The following is a 26,378-nucleotide window of genomic DNA, read 5'->3' as shown; positions in this document are numbered from 1 at the left end:
TGCGTTAAAATATAATAATATGCATAAAAATTATAAACCCCAGGTATAATATTTTTGAATTACAACAAAAAACCTAAAATTGTTATTCTTCGAATAAAATTTCTGATTTTTTTTCAAAATTTAATTTTAAACCATAAGTAGAAATAAATCATTTTTATATTTTTTTAAAAAAATTTAATTACTTAAACAAAAACTTATGGTGTAAACTTAAAAAGATCTTCTATTGAATTTTGAAGCTTTTTGAACAAGCCTACAAAATTATATATACATAATATAATAATAATAATAAATTCATAAATACTTATGAATAGTTTAAACATTGTCTTAATATTTTCAAAACCCTCTTTAAAATGAGTGGAACCTTTTAAATCATTCAATCTTTTTTATAGATTTTGTTAGAAAAACGTCTGTGGAACGTTATATTATGTTTTAAAATTTTAACCTAAGGTACAAATATAAAAAATTGCACGCATTTTTAACCTCATAATAATTATTGTATTTTTGTTATTTTAATAAATTTTAAACGTTCATGAAAAATTGTTATGAACTTATGCATACAATTTCTTAAAAACTTAAGATGTCAGTAATGGTTCAAAATATTTTGAAAATTATATTATTCATATATATTTAAATAATTAAATAATTTTGTAAAATCCTTATCTGTAGTTCTTTGTTATACATAAAGTTAAAACAAAATAACTAAATACATTGTATATGAAACTAGTTTTAAACAAAAATTCCTAATTTTATCTATAATTTTGTTTTTTTTTTCTTGATTACTGAGTAAAGTGCATGATAAATTAATATATTTAGCTTTTGACTCTAAAATACAAACTAGATTCACTTTTTAACTTGAATAGATATTAAAACTATACTTAGCATTTTTTTTCTACTATTATAAGTGTCTTCAAAATTCAAACACAAAGAAAATCATCACTGTAAGACCATTACATTTATCGCTCTCATCATTATCTTAAATAAAAGATCACCTATATTATATTTCATTTAAGTGTTATTACTAGTAAAATTGTAACACTACTCTAAGTTATTTTAAAAGTTCTCTTCTTATCGGACTTCATTAATTTTTCAAGATAAACCCTAAAAACATAATTTAAATTATTCTAAAAATCCATTTTCTTCTAGAACTGTTTTTTATTTATGCGAAAAATATCTTATTTTTGTTTTTCCTCGATCATTTTATTATGTATAACATTTTGTCATTTAATTATACACTAAATAAATTAATATCAATAATATTGCAATCTCAGTTTTTAATAACATATTATATTATAGGAATACTGTTCATGTTCATTTAATTCAAATAAAAATAACATTTATTTAAGTGGTGTTTTTCTCGCGGACTTGCCGTTCTATTGATTATATTATAGTTAAATATTTATTATGAGATGCAGCGACTTTCAATCAAAACTTTTCGCCTGCCAGAGCGTCATAAACTCTAACAAACAATATTCCTTTTGCTTGTTCATTAAATTTGCCTATCGGATAAAATTCCAATTAAGATTTAGACGAATGACGAAAGCAACGACATCATCATAAATTTCTCTCAATCCTATGTTTAACTTATTCATACTAAAATTACTCTGTCTTTTTTTTTGTTTACTCTTGTTCTCCTTAAATTCTCTCGTGGCAGCATCGGTAACAAAAGCTGTAGTATACATCTATGCAAAGTTTGTTTTTCGTTGTCAATATGAGTTCGTAAAACTTTTTTTGATATTGATCAAAAAAACCTTTAATAACAAAGCACAATGTGAATATAGTCGTTATGAGTACAAGGTGAGTCTAATGTTCGTGTCATATTGTGATATATTGTACAACATATAGATAAAAATTTTCAATTAAGAATTTGCATTTAATTTATTTAAATTGAGAATTATTATTCAAACGATTTTTATTAATACTTGTTGTTAAAATCCTGAGAATCTTATATTTAATTTTCAATACGCAAAATTTTCAAAATTATCAAGCTTTTATCGATATGTAAGTTCGGGGATAGAAAGATACTTAAATAGTATAACAATAATCAATAGAAGATCCAGAATGAACATAAAACTCGAACGTATGAACGTATGCCATATCCCCTTACAAATGTTAATCTTGCACATTTTTGGTAACTGTTAACTTAATACTTTGTTAAACGTGAAAAAATTTTATAAATGTATTATAATATACAGATTTAACAATTTATGATTATTACCGCATTTTTCTAAATAAAGTTTTTTAAACACAATTAAAATATAATGATTTATTTATTTTACAATAATATCACTAATATTTTAAAAGTTTTCACAAATATTTTATGAATCACATTAATAATAAGTACTAATTTTTCTATTAATTTTGATTAAATATTAGACTTTTTAACGCTTCTGTTACCTAATTTATCGTCTCAATAAATTACCTTAAATATGATAGTTTCAGTCTGTGATATTTATAAAATAGTCTTGAGAAGGATAAAGTTAGAATGACTTAAACGATTTTTGCGCGGTAACGAAATAACGATGAAGAAAAGTCAAAACAGGAAACAATAATATTTATTGTTATGGCTATGGGAAATACTGGTAAAGATAACAGCCGCGTAGGGAAACCAGAAAATTATTGCGGAAGTTATCCGTTTTAAAAAAAAAGAGTCAACTTTAGACAGGAAGAAGGATAAAATAGGGGTCATGACAATTCTTATTGATGTAAAAGCAGAAATATTTTTCTTTGGAAAAAAATACACGTTATATACATTGGTATTTTTATATTAAACAAGAAAAACATTGTACTGATTGGTTGTTAAACTAAATACACTCTAATAAAATGCAATTTCTCTTAAATTTATAACAATATTTGATTGTCAATTTGAGTTTAAATCTAAGCTATATTGTGTTTATATGAATAACTATTTAATAAAAATAAATTTTACATTTTATGTTTTTTATCATTTTCGTTAATTATGTTTACCTAAAAAAATAAAATATAAGAAATATAAACATATTTCTTTTAATCCAAGTTAAATGTAATACATTATAATTATAATGTATTGATTTTTAATTATGTATAATTAGCTACAATTTATATTTTAAACTTTTAAATTAAATTTTTATCTTACAATCTTACAATTAGGAATTATATTTGTATAAAATTCCAATATTTTCTATTTAAACAATGAATTTAAATTATATTTTTTTTTATAATTTTATTCATAAAAATGTATAAGTGTGTAGAACTCATTAAAAACGCATGACAGTAAGTTATGTGAGTCTACAGTGACAGTAAGTCTCTAAATGTAAAGTAATAATTGTAAAATTTCATAATTTTGCATAAACATATTATATTATTTACTTTTATATTAGATAATTATAAAAAAACAAAAATTTGCTTTGTTTAATTAAATTAAATCAAAATAGTTGACCATGTTGGAAAAAACTAATTAATAATAATAATAAGTAATAAACAATAATTTTTATCACGTTTTATAATCCTTAAAAATATGCAAAATTTTGGATTTTATTTCTTTTTCCTATTGGTAACCGATGTTTTTTTCCTTCTATACCCTTCAGTAGTTTCAAAATAAATTTTTAAAATGCTAGTCCCGAAGTAAAGTTTTATTCCATGTTCACGCATACATTTAGCTTATCTCTAAACCAGAGGATGGTCTTTAGGTTCCGCGCATAACCTATAAATCCATTGGCCGTGATTTATTAGTCTTGATTTCTTATGAAAGTTGGGACCTTCTTTTTGGAACTCTTACGCGAATGGTGAATGCTGAGAGAAAAGTTTTCGGATTTAGTGACGACAGCGACTGCGAATTTAAATTGAATGAAATTTTTACCATATAATTCAAAATAAGAAACTAAAAATGTATGATGGAGTATGGAGAGAGTAGAAAAGTCCGAAATAATAAGTGTGATAACGTAAAATTGAATTATTTAATATGGGTAAACTTAATTTTTGTCACCTTTAAATTTCTTTAGTGAAAAATTATAATAAGTATTTAAAGATCTAAAATCATAAAAACATTATGTAAGGATAAATTTAATAATATGATAATTATTATTAGTTATATAAAAATAAATATTTTTTCATTCTTTATTAAGGATTTTAAATTTAAATATTAAAATTAGAACTGTGTACATCGATCTAAATTATACGTTTTTCTAAAAGAAAAAAAACAGAGGTACATAGTATACATATGAAGAAATAACTTTTGAAAATAACAAATTTTTTATTCACACATTTTTAATATGTAAATAGGTATTTTCTTTATTTTCTTAAGATTAAGTAATTTATAAGTAAGTTACTTTCATCAAAAGGTGCAAAATATTAAATTAAAATGGAGAAAAAATAACAATAAAATCTGCTAGATAAAAAACAACATTCATGTATTTTTTTCTAACTATCACAACGTTATACGCACACTATATTTAAGTACAATGTATCCTATAAAAAATTTGCCACGAGTTAAAGGCCACTTAAGCTTTGTCACATGATCAAAGCTGTCTTTTACAGATGATTTTCTACATTCCGGGTCATAGTACTCTTTAATAATATTCAATAAACTGTGCATGATAGGAATGTTAGGTTTGGAAAATGTGAAATCAGTCAATTAAATTTTAAAGAGAATTAAGTTTTTTATGTTTTTTTTTCATCACTTTAACTAATCTCTGTTTTAGAGAAACTTTTTATCTCATTAAATATTATTTATTATCATTTCACTAGTCGAATATACAAAACACGAAGGGTGAATTATAATATTTATAACAATATAATAATTTCGAACTTTAAAGTATAAATATTTTATAAAAATATTAGATTTATAAAACCAATCAGTGAACGAAAGAACAGATTATATTTAACGTTATACGAAATTTTTAAGTAACTTTTTTTTTATTTTTTATTATAAAACCATGCAAGGATTCATACATTTCTATAACATTGGCTTGCTGTATCATTATATTAATAATAATATACTAAACTTATAAACAACATAATCTTTACATAGCACATTATATAATATTACGGTTTGCTTATATATTTTCAGATGGGGAAACATTTTCACAGAACTTCCATATTAATAAAAGCGTTCAACCACAAATTTCGCCTCGACCTGGAGCTCAACACGTAAGTACACTATAATATCCTAACCGCTGTTCATTTTAAGAGGATTGAAAATTCATAAATAAATTTAACTCGTTGATATGATTTAACTTGAAATTAATTTTTGTACACAACCTAAATTATTAAAGAACGCTTAATTTGAATAAATTAACACAAAATACATTGGCTTTAGGTATATAGCCGGAGTTCAAAATCGATCACTTAATTAACACTCAAAAACATGATATATGTATATAATTATATTGATACATAACACATATAAACATTTTTTTTTATACCTAAGGGTACTTAATGCTCGACAGTCGACACTATTATTTAAATAAGTAATGAATTTATTAAAATTCCTGTTTGTGAAATATCTTGAGTCCGTATTTTAAAGTTCATGAAATAGTTTTGTATTACATAAGAAATATCTTGTGACAGTACAAACACAAATGAGAACCCCAATTTTTACTATAAATTATTTGGTGAACAATTTTTCTTTTTTTATGTTAATGTGCCAATTTTAAAATGAAAATGAATAGTTTTTAAATTATTGAAATGTTTATATAAAGGATAATAGTCTCTAAAAAAGGTTTTACAAAAATATAAAATATATAAAATATTAGATCTAATACGAATAACTATACTTGGTCAATTCTTATAAATTATTTATATTTAGTAGATAAGTATAAATAACTAATATTTTCATATAACTACTATCCCCATATATTTACAAAAATAAATAAATCAAAAACTACTCGTTCAAATTTTGATTTTAATATGTGAACATTTTCAAAAATATATCTGTAAAATAATTAACTGTATAAATGATGGTTGTCACCTTAAAAAATAGAAGCTAATATTTTCACAAAACAGTTCTCGTGTAAACAAAAAATTGAAAATATGATTTTAAAGCTTATTTTAAAATTCCAAAAATCAAATTTTTAATTAATATTATTGAAAAAAAGTATGAAAATAATCAGTAAATACCTTTGTATATTGAAAACATTCCATGTATTTGTATACGTAGATATGAGTTCAATATTTGTTATTAATCATAAATAAATTTCATCCTTAATTACATTTTGAAATAAATATTTCACAAAAATGACGTAAAGTAAACACAATTTTTAATCAACATATTTTAGAATAGAATTATTTATATAATATGATATTTAGGTGACATTTATATTGATTATTAACGCAATTAAACTGAACATTTTAATAAAACATAACAATATACTGAAATTTACATAATCAAAGTTTAAGCTCAAAAGGACACATACTTTTATTGAATAACTATTTAGTTTTAGGTTATTTAATCAGGTATTATAAAATAATTAAATCAAAAACTAATATTTAAAATATTTAAAATAATCGAACTGTTAAGTTCACATTTCATAGCCGTACAATATTATAATAATATGATGTATGATATAGTTATCACATATTTTAAAAACTATATCACTCATTTTTATTATAAGCTTAAAAACCTATATTAGAACTTAAAGTGTGCACTTTTTATGATGATCCGTATGGAACAACTTATAAATAACATATGATATGTATATAGTACCATTAAAATTATTATTTTTTTTTACAAAATAACAGTTTATTTCGAGAAAATTACAATATCTAAATATAAATTTAATTATTATAGGTGCATATTACGTAATTAACTAAAAAAACTTTTTTATGAGAACAAAACCAATAAGAGCAAAGATTCTAGTAGCAAAATTATGCAATTTACAAAAACTGAAAATCGTTTAATATTTTTCTTTTCTTTTTTGAATTTTACGGTCATTAAAATACAATTTCTTGTATAAACGATTTTCTTTTAAAATGCTTTTATTGCAAATAGATCAAAAGAAATAGGTTAAATCATATATTTTATACTCAAGTCGTTGGCACAATATTTATAATAATTATTATAATCGTGCTGTACTCGCATTTCATACGTCGTATTTTTTTTAAATAATTAACGTTGAAAGAAATAAAACCAGGAAATCATACTTCTGTTTGTAAGTTTCAAGTATACCTACCTCATCATTGAGTAGGTCACTATAAACTTCATAGTATAAAGATATATTAAATATGATTTCAATAAAAAAATCATTAGGTATATATGAATTAGGATTTTATGTAGAAACCAGTGAATTGTCTCCATTCCTAGTTGATTTAAATATTAAGATATTTTATAATTTATTTATCTACTAGTAATACAATAGATTAAACTAATTTTTTGACAAATTTGTCGCTTATTTTAAAATATAATTACTATAATATTATGTAATGTATCTATCATCATTATTATTAACTTATAATTTAATACCGATGAACTGTAAAATTATATGAATACGTATCGTAATAGGTTATTAATATGTATAAAAAAATATTACAAATATCTTTCACTGATCATTATGATAATAATACATTGATCGCTTTTCTTGTCATCTACAATCATAAATCTTTATATTTTGCATAATAACATCATTTATAGTTCAATAATAATTCAATTAAAAATTGTGATCATGAACTAACTTACAATGCCATAACTTAACTCAGCATTATTAATTTTTAAGTGTAATTTTTACTTATTTTCCATGACTGATCCTGTACTTGAAATAAAACCATCGTGCAATAAATAATATTTCATTCGTCATTGGATACAAATTTGAATAATGTTACATATATTCAAACAGATCTAGTATATACAATAATTTATACGATCCTATTTGAAAATTATGAAATTATACATATATATATATATATATATATATATATAAAATTTAGTGTATCTAAAATCTAAATACTATATGTTATCAATGTATGTCGGTAATATTAAAATTACCATGTGCCAATAATGATTGAAATATATAATGATTTAATAATTGAGCTTATCGAACACCATCAATATAAAACAATTATAATGATATAATATTTATTTTATTTAAATTTATTTCTGTGAATATCTCCCCTAACTTTGGTTTTATAACATAAAAAGTGACCGACTATATTCTTTTTGATTTAATGCTATAAAAAGGGTCATGCATCTAAATATCTATAAATATAAAATTAGATTTTAAATAGGTTTATAGTATATTTTAAAAACCAATAGAATTTTCACACTTTTTGGTATTAATTATTTACTATAAATTAATTATTTAGGCTTTATTCAATCGTATTTAAAACTTTTTAACAAACAACGAGATTATAATGGATTAACGAATTAGAAAACCCTTTAAAAATAATATGCTTTGTTAAACATAAAGTTTTTTCTATAAATGATCTAGTTAAGTGAATAGTTTTTCTTGATAAAGTGTATTCTGAAGTATAACTCTATTATTTTGAGCCTATAATCCAACTAAGATAGTAATTTAACAAAATACTTTTAAATTTTAATACTCTATTAAATTTTAACCGTAAAATTATATTTTTCTCTCAAAAAGTAGTTTAATATTTACAAAAAATGCATAACTTATAAAAATGGTTACAATGTTCAATGAATATAATAATAATATAATATTGAAAACGATATTAGCCTTACAAATAAAAGGAATAAAATAAATAAAAGCTTAATATGTAATACACACACTTTTGACAGAGCCTCAACTTTATTATGAAAATTTTAAAATATTTTAAAATTAAATTCTTTCAGTACTTTAAAATGTATATAAATATTTTAAAAACTGTTTTAAGTAAAGCAAATGGTTATTTAAAAAGAAATGGAATTTTAATTATCTAGAATTATAATTTTTTGAATTACAACAAAAAATCACCAATCCATAATTGTCGTAGACCTCCCAAAAATATCAACATGATCCTATTATCTACCAGAATTTTAACTACCCTCAATATTGTAGATTGAAGCATTGTCTTTAACTTAATATTAAAATACCGATTATTGAAAAATCAGTAGATTCATCGCTCTGCTTAGAATCTAAAAATGGTATTTTCTTTTCTCCTTGATATTTTTTCGATTGGTTTTTTTCCCTATTTATTTTTTTTCATAATAATGACAACAATAGGTGCTGCGTCCACCGGATTGTTTAACAACTCAAGAAACACGTTGATCATTCAGTACTGAAGCTTGGAACAATGGCTTTAACGTGCACTATTTCTTGAAAATTGTAGTTCCACTAAGAGAAATGAGAAAAAATATTATATTTCTGCTATTAAACGAGAGTAAAATAGTGCAAATGAAAATAGTAGGTCTGTACAGAATTAAAACACAATGTGGTTGAAAATTATTGAATCATCGTGTCACTACCTATATATATATATACATATTAAAAATAAAATGAAATATTTAAAATTAAAAATAGCAAAGTTAACAAATCGCTTAGAATACGTATTACCATAAAATATTTTTTTTATCTTTATGCTTTATCTTTTGAATTCAGCCGTCCATTACATACATGCACACAAACATATCATTTACATATAATATATTATGTGTATATATGCATATGTAAAAACTTTATTTATATATACCAATTATGTTTTGATTTAACCGAGTGAAAATGTAAAATTTCTTGTTTCTCTAGAATACCTAGTGAAAAATGTTTACAAAACTCCAATTGCATTAAGAAACAGTATAAACTTTGATCAGCATAATATTATATTTGTGAAACATTTAATTTTTTTTTGTACCTGATCTTTTATTTTATACATAAATTTCGATTACATTAAACTTGACAATACGGTTCACAAAAAACAGCTATATTATTCACAATATCAACATAAAAACATATTTTACTGGATAAAAATGTGTGCGTGTATAGTTTTTAAACTATAAATCAGCTCATATTTTTGTATTTAATAAAATATATACCTACCTATATTGAATGTGAAAATATTTTAGCATCATTTATATAGAATGGGTTTATTCGATATTACTAATTGATATGTGTGCATAAATTTTTATTTTATTTTTTATTACGTATATTTATAGAAAAAAACTAAAAAAATAAAATAAAATCAATATTCATAATACTAATTATTTAAAGAAAATATATATTTTTTTTAATAGCAATAACAAATATTTTATAACAAAATATATTTAGTAATAAAAACTAAAAAACTGTCTTCACTCAGATTCAGTTTTCATTGAATTTAAATTAAACACATACTTTTAATCACTCATTAAATGACAATGTATACACGACATCTACTATCAGCAGAACGATTACCTAGTCCCCCTTTTTTTAAATAACTACTTTCGAATGGTGGAAGTTATAATATTTTAATTTATCTACTGTATTACTGAAAAATATAAAATTTCCAATTGTTAGACTTTGTATTTCTAAAACAAATGTACCTAATAGTAATTGTAAGAGATTAGGAATAGAATTATAATTAATTATATACGTTAAATATACGAACAAAAGTATATGCTAAACTATTTGCTAATAGAGTATACAATCAATAATTTAAAATCACAGCAATTTAACGTTTTAATGTAAGACTTTTTATAAATTCAATAAAAATTTTCCTTTTCCTTTTTTGGATGATGAATTTTGTTCACATAAAACAAATAAATAATTTTTTAAATATCTAATCGTATAAACAATATATGTGATATAAACAGAAAGATCATAATAATAATTTATTGAATACAATATATTTTGTTAGGTGATTGAACAATTGTACTAAACAAAAACCGATTTTGACACAACATGACTATTACGACTGACAGAAAAGATTATTTCGGGTTTTCCATACACCGTATTATAAGAGTACTTGTACAGTGAGGTATTTGTCATTCCATCAATGCTGTGCATATTATATACATATACTGTGCCCGTTGCTTACTCGCGTCAATTATTTTCGTCTTCAATAATATTTAACTGATAATCCATCGTCCTTGGAATTCCGCTAAAAAATATATACAGCTCAATCCCTCCAAACACCGCGCTGCAAACGATATTTCTTTACTACGGTATAATACTTATTCAGTTTATATTAGTTTAAGAGATTTTGCTTACACTTTCTACTACATTTTGTAGGAATCAACAATTTATAAGATAAATAGTGAGGGGTCTGAGCGATGATTAATTGGATAAACTTTTGTTGTAGTATGTACTTTATTCATATATAATGTGTATATTATTAAACGTGTACGCTTTATGCTTTATCGTTATTATTCTTAACACTGTAACATAACAATAATTCACCCATCTATTGTTTTGTCATTTATTTACACAAAGAAATAATTATATCAATTATCAATCTAAAGGCTACGTATCACTTATTATGTATACAGCTTTCAAGACAAAAAAAAAAAAAAAATTATGTTGTATTCGTTATACAAACTGATGACAGCAATTTCACAAAACAAAATTAGTTTTGACACTGGCGAGTGATGAACACCATCAGTCACTATAATATATCATCTACAGAATCTAACGGTCATGTTTTACCAATAATCGGTATCTATACTGTAAAAATTCGATCTAAAACATTCTCACTATTATTCAGTGTTATTTTCTTAAGCCACCAGTAGAAAAAAAAAATGAGATACTGAATTAATGTTAAAAAATAACGAATTATAATATATTATGATGATTTTTTTTCTTTCCGTCCAACGAAGAGACGAATCCGGTATAGATATCTGCAGTAGTTGCTGTACCATCTTTACCCGTTTTTCATCGCACAAACGTGATTTTTCTGTTCTTTGGTCTCCCGGAAATGTTAATTAATCAACAGAACGTGAGAATTATTGTTGGAAAAATAACATTTTCCATTATCCACAATAAAGCACGTGGTATCTATTATTTTAATAACATACGTTCTATACACTGTTTTATAATTTTATTTCGTCCGATTGTTACGAGCGCGAACCCGACGTACATATTATATGCACATGTCGCTAAAATACAAAATAATAAAAAAGTCATCTTGTTTCACCCTTTTTGTAATAAATATATGTATACATTATATTTTTTTCACTTTATATTTTAACACCCGGAGCCGTACTCGCACGCATTATTGTTACTATCATCACGAGATCACGTACACTCGTGCACACACGCTCGTTGAAAACGTCATTCTGTGTTCGCGGAATGTTCTGCTCGGCCGGGAGGTTGTGGGTGGAAACTGCTACTCTTTCGCGCCCATTAATCGTACCGATTCGTATATTAGCCTCGCGCCCACAACATAGATCGATAGCCGTATCAGCGGTAGCAACGGCACCAAAACAGACTGACAAAATATTATTTTTAAACACTTTTCCATATACCTTCCCACAGATTTTCTGGCCGAAACATCAACGACAGTTGGTAGGTCGCGTGTGTGCGACTAGTAATTGCGTCGCGCAGCGAGCGCGTATGTGCCACAAGCTTTTATTTTTTTTACCGCCATACAGCACCGTCAGTATGCACACGTAATATATCTCAGTAGTAATAGTAGTGGTAATGGATGGGCAACTCTGGGGAAATACTTGGCGTTGTCAGGTCGAAGACGATGTCTGCGGGGGCTTCAGTGGCCGGGTGCATGAGAGGGTTGGTTTTCTTTCATTAGGTACGTTCTACAGTGTGTATGTGTGTACGTGCGTGTGTGTGCGTATGAGCGTGCGTATATGTGTCACTCTCCTCCCACCCTGGACACCACCGAACTCCAGCTGGAGGTAATCAATCATCGTTCTCGAATTGTCGTTTATATAACCACTGACGAGAGAATGGCATTATAACTGTACTGCGCTAGGTCTCTCTCGAACAAGATGCACGGTATATTATTATGTGTATAATATAGAGTGCGCGAGCGTGCACTCAAACTCGCCACAAACCCGATGCACGAACGCATCCTATCGGTTCTTATTTAATGTGTATAACAACGAAGTGCATATACAGAGTTTTTTTTTTTTTTTTTATGAGTGAAAGAAAGAAGGGCACTTAGTAAATATTGAACATATATTAAACACTAAAGGATAGTTTCAGTATAATTATGGTCCACATATCATATACACAATATTAGTAGCTATACAGAAAAATGAGGGAAATTTTAAAAAGAAAAACAATAAGTTAATTAATTACTATAAAACAAAGATTTCATCCATGTATGCATTATACACAGATAAAAAAGAACATGCCTTTTAACCCTTCCAAAGACTCTCCTAGTACAAACACGATATTACTTGTAAACACCCCGACGATCCAGTGCAATTTATTACGACATATTATAATCGTATTACTTGTGTTCAAATATTACTTTAATGAAACCCAATTATTAATCCTACTTCCTTATCCGTACACGCCATATGTAATATATTATTCACATTGTTTCATGTATGCCGATCCTAAAAGTTCATATTATTTATTCATATTTGTTTATTATACGCACTAATAACATATTATCCTCCTTGCAAATCAAATAATACGGTGTTGTTGTTTATTTACAATGACGCATATACGTAAAATAATTTTTGAAACGATAATGTTCTGAAAATAGTGAAAGCTTTAATATTAAAACATGATTTAGGTACATACATTATTAGTTTGTAGCTACACAACATTGATTATTTAATAAAACGTATTAAATTATTTTTTCAAATTTTTATTACGAACGAATTTCGGAAAAATCGTGGTCAAGAAACTTAATCGAAAATATTATCACTGTCTTCGAAAAATTATTTTATCTAAAACAAATTACAATTTGTATCGAACCTAATTTTCGACATATTTTATATTTTGATGTCGCTGATACTTAAAATTATAATTTGAAATTTCCTTGATTTTTTGCAATATAATACATATAAGTATAATGCACCCTAGTCAAAACACCAAATCAAAATTCAGGATGATTAAATAACCTAGACATATTTCATATGTTCATATTCCATTCGATAAAAATTTGTTTTTCAACAATTTCGGAAAAATATACAATATAATATGATTCTCTTAAATAAATTAAGAACCTAATTTAAGATTAAATAAATAATTATTAAAAACTACCTATATTATATTAGTTAATATTTGCTAAGTGCCTAAGTAAAAAAACCATTTACGTCTATGATAATAATATTATAATAATAGCTATACGCGTAAACGTATGAAAGTTTATATTAAACGAATCAGTAACATCATATAGACTAGCTAGATATAAACACAATTGGAAATTCACATCACGAAGTGAACTTTAGGATCTTTAATCTAGTTGTAGTTTTGAAATGATTTTCTTTTCCACTTCAATACCTTTTGAAGTGTTATCAATAATATTATACATATCACACATACCACATGCTTCTACAATTATAATATTGTGTTTTCATTTAAAAACACTTCATGACATAAAAATGATTAGTATGACATTAATTTAATTATTCATTTTTAGTAGTGTATACAATAAAGAATCAGAGAGTAAGTAGGATTTCATTTGTTATATTTTTAATATCCATTTAAATAAATTGTATACCTTCACATAACGTATTATGTTACATACATACAATAAACATTCTATTGTACTGTTAAAAATATGCAGTTAATTAAAAATCTTGATAAAGTACTATTACATAATACTATATAGTTTTCCAAAAATGTTCATTTTTATAATTAATAATTTTTTTGATATCGGTTTTATTAATTGAGTCATAATTATCGTATATAAATCATGTTTTTTCATTTTCATAACGCAAATTTAAATATATAAATAAAACGAAATACATAATCTGTAAAATTTAAACTGCAATATTATCTACTATTTAAAGAAGTATAACTGATTATGTACACAATATTAATTTATGATAAAACTATTTAATTTTTGAACTAAGGCCATACAAACAGTAATTTCTAAACTGTTTATACAATTACTGTACATAAAAAATATAAAACCAACCAACAGAATTTAATTCCCAGTGTAATATTATTTTCCAAAAAATAAACAGTATACTTTTCATTATAAAGAATACCATTTAATATTTATAAAAAAGAATATATTCATACTATTAGGTTTCATGTACATATTTATCTACTTACTCAAAATTTACAAAAATAATTCAAATCAACAAAACAAGAATATTATTCTTGCTTAAATATATATGCTTTCAAATTACTAAATATAAATTCAGCAAATATGCATTTGTTAAACCAAACAAGTGTGTATATATTATCTATGTATAATGTATATAATATAATATTATTCCTTTGCATTTTAAAATAATTATTTAATAAATAAATATAATTAATAATACAATAAGAGTTTGATAATTTATTTGTATATACAATGCATATATTATATTACTAATTCAGTAGTCTACTTAATCTGTTCGCATCAAAAGTGGTGAAATTTAAGATAAACTTTGTGACACCATAGTGTAATTCCTGTTTAAAATTGTTAAACTATTCTTGTCCAAAACTTTATAATACCACGTGTTTATAATATATATTTATATAAATCACAAAATATATAACCATAAATCATACTGCTGGATAAGAGGTCTCTAGAATTGATAATATTATATAAAACAGTTTGTTTCTAACGTAAAACTGAATTAAAATAATTAATTACCGTCACATTTCGGTGAGTAGTTTTTAACTGTTTTAATTGCCTCAATATATTATTTGGTGTGAACCATTTCAGGTTGTTTTCGCTGACAGTAACGCCTAGTCGGCGAATAAAAACCTAAAGTTGGCAACTATATATAATCTCAAATTTTTGACACAAACATTTCTTTTAAGCGAATGTCAGTCAAATTAATTTCCCTATTAAAAATAATACCGATTTCTGATGATTCAACAATATTTCGAATGGCAAAAAGACATTTTGTCAGACCCTTTTTCACCCGCTAAAGAACCGAAAAGGTATTACAAAATATATGCTATCCGTCAAGATCGAAGAAACTACTGGCGGAATAAATCCTATTATTTGTAGACCGATATAAGTAATCTGACATGGCAGCCCAGGATCACTCATTGTCTTCCCAATCGTCCACCCTTTAATGACGTATCGTCTATTCTTTTTTTATTCATCTATATCCGCATTTAGGCATCTATACGCACACTAACATCAGCTTGCTAAAATCTGTTTGTAACACAATATAACCACCAATAAACGAGTACTGGGTTAAAAAAGAATACAACAGCCAATAGTTATATATATATTATTATTATTAAAATATGCATCTTATACTTGTATAGTGTCTCCTTCATATATTCATCAATATACTACACTGATTATCTGGCTACTGTGTTTCTATGATCGAAAAAAAAACTGAATAAACTAAATATGTAGTTTGCTATGTAAAGTGCGATAATATTGTAAATAATTCTATCAGAAACATTAAGCTAACTAAACTATGAAAATTAAATGTTAGTACATTTATTATTTCATTAAACTACAATAATAATTATACAATATTGAAAAAAATCGAAGATTATGCATGGATACCTAACATTATACATATATAACAGAAACAAATCATTTAAGAAATTAAAACTTGACAATTTATTTTTAATTTACTTTTTATTTGTGGTATGAATAAATTAAACGGAACATTGTATTAAATTTAAAATAGTTTAGTAAAAAACAAACCGTAAATATAAAAAAAGTAGAAAATATCTATAAATAGCATTAAAAAAGCAATGATAATTAGAAAATCATATCATGTTTAGTAATTTTTAAATTTGGTAAATATTTTAAATCTATAATTATTAAATTTTTGAACTAAATGCAAGAAAAAAACAATATTTTATCAAAAATTAGCTTTGTGTAACAAATTCTATTTTTATTTTATTTAGATTTTAGTTTTTAGTTTTTTGAAAATTGACATAACCTAATCAACGTAATTATTCGAAAAGAATATAAATATAATTAAAAACTGATTAATTTATTATGTTTTAAATATACTTAAAAATGAAAAATTATGCAATATTTAACACGTTTGAAAAAGAATTTCAATTTTTTTTTTATATGCCATAAAATTAAACAATTAAGTTTTTCATCTACTTTACGTACATTCAGTTTTATTTAATCTGAACTATTATTTTTTCTTATTTAATTTATAATTTGCATAAAACCTTTAATTTTATCTTTAATTTTTAACAACTTGGCTCTTGTCTGGATAAGTTATAGATTAATTAAAATAATATACAATAATTATTAAAATTGTATATTTTACTAATTAAGTGTATCATGGAATTATAAAACTAAACAGGAGATTGACTGTAAATAACCAACTTTGTTTTAATTAAAGTAGAAATAAGCAATATCAGTTTTAATAAAATTAAAGCACGGATCTTTTACATGATCTAATAATTACAAAATGTTGTTTGAAAGAAAATATTAATCTTGTATTTATTTTAAAAATGTTATGTCATCAAAGAAAAAAGTTAATAATTTTAACTCGTAATAAATTAATTAATATGTTAATACATTATGCTCTTTTGTATTTTTATTTTGAATAAAATGTCAGACTTTTCGGTTATTGGGTACTTATTTAATTTATGTGTACAAATTCAAGAAAAATATACTTATATTCCTTTATTTTATTACAGACAATTACTAGCACCGAATTTAGCACAGAAACATTTTTTACCTCATGGAGCTGAACAGGTTTCCAAACAAGTACGTATAAACTGTTAGTTTTATTTATAAATTGCACTCCATGAATCTTAATTAAAATGACTGTACTCATTTCATCGTAAAATGTTTCCAAGGCTGATTAAAATTATTTTAGACATAATTTAATTATGTTTGATGCTAAGGGTTGGCTTTTAAATAAGAGGAATGATGTAAATGAGATTCGGATGAAGAAAAAATATTTTATATTTTCAATGAAAAATAATTGCTTTCAATTATTCCTTGAAATATGGTACAAAATAAAAAACAAAAAAGCAATCTAATTTTAAACATATCATAAATCAAATTCATAATTTTTTACAAAAGTTGTTGATTCTTTTTTTTTTAATCTGTTAATTTTAATATGATTTGGTAAAAATGCATTAGGTCTAAAAAATATTAAATTAGTATTACACACTAATCTATTTTAACTATATTCTAACGATAAAAAAAACATATTTTTGATACAAATATGTGTATATTTTTTTTAAGGAAATTGAACATTGTTACTACCATGGAACTGTTAAGGATATCCCTGGTGCCACTGCTGCATTTCATACATGCAATGGAGTCGCCGGTGTCATACACATTGGCAACGAAACGTTTATTATTCATCCATTTTACGGTGGAGACTTGTCGGTCAGTATAACACTTGATTAATTCTATAAACTTTACAAGTTTAAAAATAGATATTTATTATCTTAATATTATAATTGAAAAAAAAATAAAACTTTAAAGGATACCATCAATGGTCTTGATAATATTTGTTTGTTTTTCTTCTAGAAATCTTAAAATTACTTTTACTCTACACAAAACCTTTTAAACTTATTTAATGTGTTTAAAGTATAAGTTTTAGCGAATTTTATTTATTAAATATAAATTACTACAACTAAATAATTTATCGATTAACACTATTAAAAATCAAAATAAATGAAATAGCATACTTACTGTTATTAAAATATGAAATTTGTAATACGGGGCGTTAGTTAGGCAATTTTTCATCAGGTTTGCGTTTATGTATAAAATTATTTTAGAACTAAATAAAAATATTGTAATATTATCAAATGTGGTATAAAATAATAATCATAATTATAATTATTATTATCATTATTAAATTATTACTATTACTTTATTATTACCAGGCTGTAAAATCAATTGATTAATATAATAATTCACTAGATTTTAATAGACAATTATGGGGCACTAAATAATGTTTAAGAAACTATTAACTCATTATTAACCATAAAATTTTAGTGATTGTTTATGCGAGCCAATCATAACATGTATATAATTTTATTTACAATATATTATAAGTATCACAATTGAATGATACTTTCTTAACTAAGTATCCACATCAGTAAGATATAAATACAGCACTTCATAAGAAAAATGAACGTACCAGGTGATAACTGTAAATTCCAGAATCATGAAATGTTTTGCTTTTAGAAAGTGGCCTCGGTATTACTATCTTTTTTTCCCAAAGGAAATCTGTAGACCCATTGTACTCGTAGAATACCCAATATCATTAATCATGGTTGCTGACAGTCCTCGTGGGAAGAAAACATTCCAGAGTCGACATGTATATAATATATAAATATATTTTTTGTGTGGTTTATGTATGTTAAATAAATGAATAATATATAATACCAACAAACTGCAGACTTTTTAGTCTGCTACAGTTATAAGTAATTATAAATTAAAACACTCCTATTTAATCTAATTAATCTATATATTTTGCTGCAATAAGTACCTTAAAATAGTTTAATTTATTTTTTGACAAATAATTTTATTTTTTCATATTTGACTGGTATAATTAAATTTATAACGTAAATTAGTTTTAATTTTACTTTGAATAACTTACTGTTATGATAAAATCCCCTAACCATTTGTTTAATTTTCAACAATTAATGATTTAATCACTTCAAATATCTAAAAATAATTAAATTCCGTGAACTTAGTATTATTGTTAATATTTATAAAAAATTCAACAAACGTATGTTCATTGACGATTTAAAATTTTGCCTCAAATAACAAAATAACTTAAACGTCTTACTAAAAGTTTTGTATAAAAATTTCAGATGATTTATACATTTAAAAAATAAAAATATTGGTTGTGTGTTTTTATGAAACATTTTCTATGTCTCAAAATATTACTTATTTTTTTTTTCTGAAAAGATAAAAAATTAGAAAATTTCATCGGGTTATAAATGATTATTCAACATTATAAACACCAAAATCAAAATGGGTCCCCTGGAGGTCGTTTGAAATTCACTTCGTATGGATACAACGACAGAAGCTGCAAAAGAAGTTTTTGACAGTTCCAATTTTAGCGCTACAAACGTGGCAAGGGGAAAACAGAAATCTTAAAATAGAATCATTCTGGCGTAACCTAAAAGCCAATATAAACTCTATTCCTTTCTCAGTATGCCCCCGTCAAAACGTACGAGTTAGTCAAAAACACGATTTACATACAACAAATTCTAGGAAAAAAAGGAACCGACAAAAAAGAAACGATCGAATTTTTTAAACTTTCATTTATAAATTCTGCGCCAAATTATTATTTTACACGTAATCAGACGTACTTCGATTCAATAAAATATATATTAATAATATTCATTTTTGGTTACTAGAAACATCCTCATGTGATATTTGAGGCACGGGACAAGGCTAAACGTGGATGTGCCAACGACTTGCGATCGGATAGGAAAAACAAATATACCAACGGTTTTACTGGAGGACGATTCCGGAAAAAGCGACGACTAAAACGTGACGTCAGAGAAGTGACTAAGTACATAGAAACCGCTCTCGTTTTAGACAAAGCTATGGTAAGTATAATTATACTTTAACCGTCGGTTAAAAAATGTAAAAAAAAAAAAAATTAACACTATTATATTCTTCAGTTCGAAATGAGAAATGGCAGTTCCAGATCTGAAGTAATCACTGACGCCATTCAAATCGCAAACATAGCTGATTTAGTGAGTACCTAACATAATACAAGAATTATAAGTTTTTACATTATTAGTATAATACGTTTTATCATAATTTCTAATTATTTTCATAGTTGAAAAAAATAATTATCAGTTAGATTATTTTTGCGCGTTCAAGGTTATATGTATTTTTATTTAAAATTAGAAAATGGTTAACTTGACAATTGCTTATTTATTGTTTCTATCTACACAGTATTTCCGAACGATAAACACCCGAGTGTCGGTAGTCTATATTGAAACGTGGCAAGGGGCCAATCAGGCACTAATTGATAAAAACAAAGAAATTAGCACTGCATTGCTCAATTTTAACGAATACTCGTCACATGCACTATTCAACATCGGTAAAGACACTGCTCAACTACTAACGTGAGTATATATTGTATATTTTGTTTTTAACCTGAAAATAGCGAAATTTTATCAATTTATTCGTCAAAATTCGTAATACAAATAATGAAATAAATATATCATACGCATGAAAAATGTTCGAAGCTAATTTTTTTTCATTTCTGTTATGATTTTTATTATTATTGTTATTATTTTACTTAAAATATTATATAAACATAATATAAAAATCAATTTTTTTTTTTTTTTGTCTTTTACATCGCTTGGATTAAGGCTTAGACAATCTCTGCCGTCAAAACCTAAGCCGTCTTCAATTTGCTTTTATATCTGTTCACACATTCTATAAAACTTCTCTTTCGATTTTCTCTTCCCGTTCCCATCAATCAAAACTGGCGTCCACCGTTGCCACCCTTCCACACACCACTTGAATATTCTCTCTCGCGACACTCATCCATCACTAAATGAAACGTACTATTATCACTGCAAACGCGTCCTTCGTACAATTCATACTTCACATTTACAATTTTTTCCCTTCATATATCATCTTCATCAAAATATGCAAAACACTTCATATCCATATATTTCATTCTAAGTACGTCCTCCAAACATGTCGAATAAATCTTATTCATATATGACTGAACACTGATTACAAATGTACAAACATAACGCAATAAATAATATTAATTAATACAGTTTATTAAGATTTTAATTTATTAGACAATAATCAAGAATTAATATATTTTACTTATAACAAAAAAACAATAAATATTGCTTGAATTTAAATTCTGTAATTTTAATAATAATAATATAATAAAACATGCTTAAAATTTTTCTTATACATTAATAAGTAAATAATATTATGTCTATGTTATTTTAATAACAGTACATTTTTTTAACTATTTGTACAATAGCAATACTTTTACGTTAAGTGTATTTTACATTTTGATTATGATAAAATTAAGAACAAAAACTTCCGAATCACGTTATGTTTCCAAAATTACTTATAAGTACTTACATAGAATAAATTTAGTACCAAAATAAAGGATTCGTTACATAAGTAGTGTAAAATACACGAGATACTTAGAAAATTTTCACCACTTATATTTAGAGAACAATGATTAAATTACACTACGCATGCTATTTTCTAACATTAAAACAGTTTTAACAATCACCAAAATCTGTTAACAGAGTTATAAAACTTTTTTTTATTGCTGCATCAGGAAAATAATTTATTTGTTTAAAATGTATAGACTATTTTATATTATCTGTATAGGATAACTTACTGTTAAAATAATAGACTTAAATCGATACCATATATTTCTTCATTAAACATTAACTGTAAACGATTACTTTTAGATTGCTTGCAAACTAATTTAAACAAATTTACGTTTCACTTAATCTCTAAGATACGCCTTAATAAACACGTTACTGATTAAAAACCTATACACACTCATAAATTGATGCTGCGTTAAATTATTTATTATTTCTTAGGAGTTATAAGTCTTAACATACATTATTTTTATTTTTTTTTAATTAAAATATTATTCTCTATTTCTTTGACTCAATAATATGTATTCTAGTGTGCGTTATTTTGATTATTTGACATTATACTGTCGTGTATTGACAAATATCAATTGTGTTTCATAGCAAAATAGTTATATTATTATTGCATTAACTTTTATCGTTTGTATGACGGAATCCTTTAATTATTTCTAGTGGAGAATATTTTGTGGGTGGCGAAACGGGGATGGCTATCCATGGAACTGTATGTACCGCAAAGTCTGTGGGTATCAGTGTGGATGTGAATGCCTACGAACCACACATCATAGCGGGTTCGATGGCACATATGATCGGACACAACGTGGGAATGGGCCACGATGACAAAAGTAAGTAATACATATTATATGCACTGACTTATAATGTACTTAAAAGTTAAAAACACATCTCCAAACATGATAAAATTAATCCCCACAAAATTGTGATAGACCTGTATTCACGCCATTTGGATATAATATAGTAATAGTCTCAAGTGGGTTTATAGGATTTCTGAAACGATCTCGTCCCCTGATTTTGGGCCAACTGTGTAATAATACTAATAAGTACGATGATTACGCTTAACGAGTACACGATACTTAACAACGATAGTTAGGTCAGAAAACGACCCTATATGTGTGTGTGTGTGTGTGTGTGTCTAATATACACTTTTTGGACTGTGGGAGTTCAAGGTTTTTAATGAATTATATAAAAAAAAAATCTCTAAAATTAAATCACAACCACAAGGCAAAATCATTGCAACAGTAATTAAAAACCACTAATAATAAATAGCTGTTCGTAATGATAGTTACATTTATATTACATTTATGCATCTGTACTGTTACTTTATAAAATTTTGAGTTTATACTTCAGCTTAACTAAAATTCACCCAAAGACGCTTAATTTTCGTTTAAGAATCTGATAAAATCATTTTATATACACACTTAGGTTTATAAAATTTTGAGATCAAAGTAATATAAAGGTAATAATATGTATTTAATCTTAAAACTATTTAATGAAAACAATTTAGTAATGAATGTTTTATGTTAGATAAATAAACATTATCAAACAAAAATAAACAAGAGTTACCTTAGGGTATCTTGAATAATTCACATCATTCATATATTTAGTACGATTATCTTATCTTTAAAAAACCAACAGCATACCTAGTTAAACTTTAAGTTTCATTTACTTGTATTTTTAAAATAATGTGTTTATCATACATTAAACCAGTATTATCATGAAATGTACTTAATTTTAATAATTAATTTTTGATAATGTTTAAAAAAAATTATAGGAGGTCTTGGACGTTTAATATACCTGCAAAGTTTACAATAAAAGTAATGAACCTTTTTTTTCGGTTCACTTTTTTTTTTGACTCATGAGACATATTCAAATGATAAATAGCCTATGTTTTTTTTTCTTAATTTCTTCATAATTAACCAGGTAAACACTCGATGGTAAAACTTACAAAGGAGTTGATGACATAACCACTTTTTTCGCCTGCTTTAATAATACCATTAAAATTTGTTATATCCTTATAATGTATTTATATTATAGATGTTTACTATAAATATTATATAAATAAACAATCATTAATTATATTTAAAATTGTGAACATTAAAACACATATATAGTATAACTATAAAATGTTACTTTTTTAATAAAATTTAAAAATATTATGGGCATAATAGTTTATCATTTATTCATATTATAATAATACCTAAAAATGTTACAAAATACTACAAATCTTTATTTAGTTATATAAATTTCAATTATTTCTCAATACAAATTGGTACAAAGTATATTATTGTCTAATATCAATAGTATTGTCGCATGTATATCGTTTTAGGTTCACTTGACTCTCAGATCAAAAGTATAGATAAATTAATGATGTACTTTATGTTAAACATATAACAATAATTTTTTTAAATTAAAATTCATAAACAAAATTTCGAGTTAGGCCTAACTTGACATGGCCTAACTTAATGTCAACAAGTTATCGACATCAAAAATGATACAGATGGGGTACATAATAATACTATATAAAAAAATTGTATTTAAAAAAAACTAAAATACTGTTTTTGTAGTTATTTTTCCGAAATTTAATAATGAAAATGATAGCTTTATATTTTTATCATTATTTATAATAATAATATATAATATGGGACGCATAATATTAGCTTCTTCTACCTGTTGTTATTTTTAATAAATTAAAATAAATAAGAATATGTTTATAAAATATTTTATTAAAATTAACAAGTAAAAATTATTTTTAGGTATTTTTATTTCTATTTTATTTATTTATCTATATTTATCTTAATATTATTTACTATATTCGGTTGTGAAGTAATCTTAACAATTTATTTTCTTTTAATATACACATATTTATAGAAATACCAAAGTAATAAGAAAAGTGATGATGGCCAATATCTATAGGTCGTATTTTCATTGCTTTGCCACAGTATTTGTACTGCAAATAGACTGAGGTATTTAATAATTAGCGGTATATTATCTTGAAATTCAATAAAAAGCTTGAATATATTATGGTGGTCTGATTATTATATATATAAAAAAAAAAAATTGATATCTGAGTATGTTAAATAATTTTATAAGAAACAAAGCCCAGAATATAAAAAATTGTACAAATACTTATTGGTAATTTCTTTTATAATATTAATAAAATATAAAAATTTGAATAGCTAATGTTTTATGACCAGGGAAAGAGATCATTTTAAAATATATTAGCCTACCATTTTACAAATATTTAGTTTCGTCTATGTTTATTACGTACATTTTTTTTCAGGAGAAGAGTGTTACTGTCGCGATTGGCATGGTTGTATCATGCAACAATCTATTGTGGGCATGGAAAATATTCAACCATACAAATTTAGCGATTGTAGCCTCAACGATTATATAGACGAATTTCGGGAAACTCGAAATATGTGCTTGCTCAATAAACCAAATGAGGTAAAATTGAGACACTTGTTATAAATCAAATATTCTGAAGAAAACCTTTTAAACTCTAGTGGTAGATTAAGGTTGGATCGTTTCATTTTTCATAATATTTATACGTATCACTTTGCATATACTATATCATATATATTATATGTGGCCCTTATTATAGATCACTAATTTACAACAAAAATGCGGTAACAACATAGTGGAAGACAACGAAGAATGCGATTGTGGAGGGTTCGAAAACTGTCAAAAAAATGATCCGTGCTGTGATCCGATTACATGCAAACTAGTAAAAGAAGCTGAATGTTCTGCGTCCGGAACTTGCTGTAATGATTGCAAGGTAAATTATTGTTCATAGTAGGTAATAACGATATTTACAGAAGTTTGGAAGTGAAAAAATGTAATAATTGCATTTTGAGGATTAAAACATACAAATATTTTACACTCCGATCAAAAATTAACATATTTATGCTGTTAACAGTTTTTGGCAATGGGGACACTGTGTAGAGCGGCAAACAACGAATGTGACTTACCGGAATACTGCACTGGCGACAATGGCCAATGTCCCGCCGACATGTATAAAAAGAATGCCAGCCCTTGCGGAACGGAAGACGCCTACTGTTACATGGGCGAGTGTCCCACGCTCAACGCTCAATGTAAAGATATTTGGGGTTACGGTGAGTATATTATTACAGATAATATATCATAATTTAATTTAATATTTATAATATTATATATTATATACTCAAATTCCTTAAATGTGGACTTGATTGAGTGGGGAAAGGAGCAGAATGTATACATTTAGAAAAATTATTTCGTATTTATTTGTTAATGGATTCGAATTTAAAATGTGCGAAATTATAATATTCGATAAAGATTTGAGATATAATTGATAAATTT

General features: G+C 25.0%; 1 protein-coding gene across 2 annotated transcripts in view; it reads left to right on the top strand.

Annotated features, from left to right (window-relative positions):
* LOC112598701 (disintegrin and metalloproteinase domain-containing protein 11) overlaps positions 1–26,378 on the top strand; it is a 235,438-nt gene that overhangs the window by 187,693 nt on the left and 21,367 nt on the right. For both annotated transcript variants that reach the window (XM_025345244.1, XM_025345245.1), the window contains exons 5-14: positions 5,045–5,124; positions 17,592–17,661; positions 18,148–18,294; positions 20,286–20,480; positions 20,556–20,630; positions 20,836–21,008; positions 22,701–22,870; positions 25,324–25,487; positions 25,645–25,818; positions 25,960–26,155. In XM_025345244.1, the coding sequence (XP_025201029.1) occupies positions 5,045–5,124; positions 17,592–17,661; positions 18,148–18,294; positions 20,286–20,480; positions 20,556–20,630; positions 20,836–21,008; positions 22,701–22,870; positions 25,324–25,487; positions 25,645–25,818; positions 25,960–26,155 (1,444 nt within the window). The remainder of the gene's footprint in view (positions 1–5,044; positions 5,125–17,591; positions 17,662–18,147; positions 18,295–20,285; positions 20,481–20,555; positions 20,631–20,835; positions 21,009–22,700; positions 22,871–25,323; positions 25,488–25,644; positions 25,819–25,959; positions 26,156–26,378) is intronic.

The sequence above is a fragment of the Melanaphis sacchari genome, unplaced genomic scaffold (genome assembly GCF_002803265.2).
Source record: "Melanaphis sacchari strain LSU unplaced genomic scaffold, SCAv2.0 Contig4_pilon_pilon, whole genome shotgun sequence".
NCBI lineage: Eukaryota > Metazoa > Arthropoda > Insecta > Hemiptera > Aphididae > Melanaphis > Melanaphis sacchari.
This window is presented reverse-complemented; position numbering and strand designations above follow the sequence as displayed.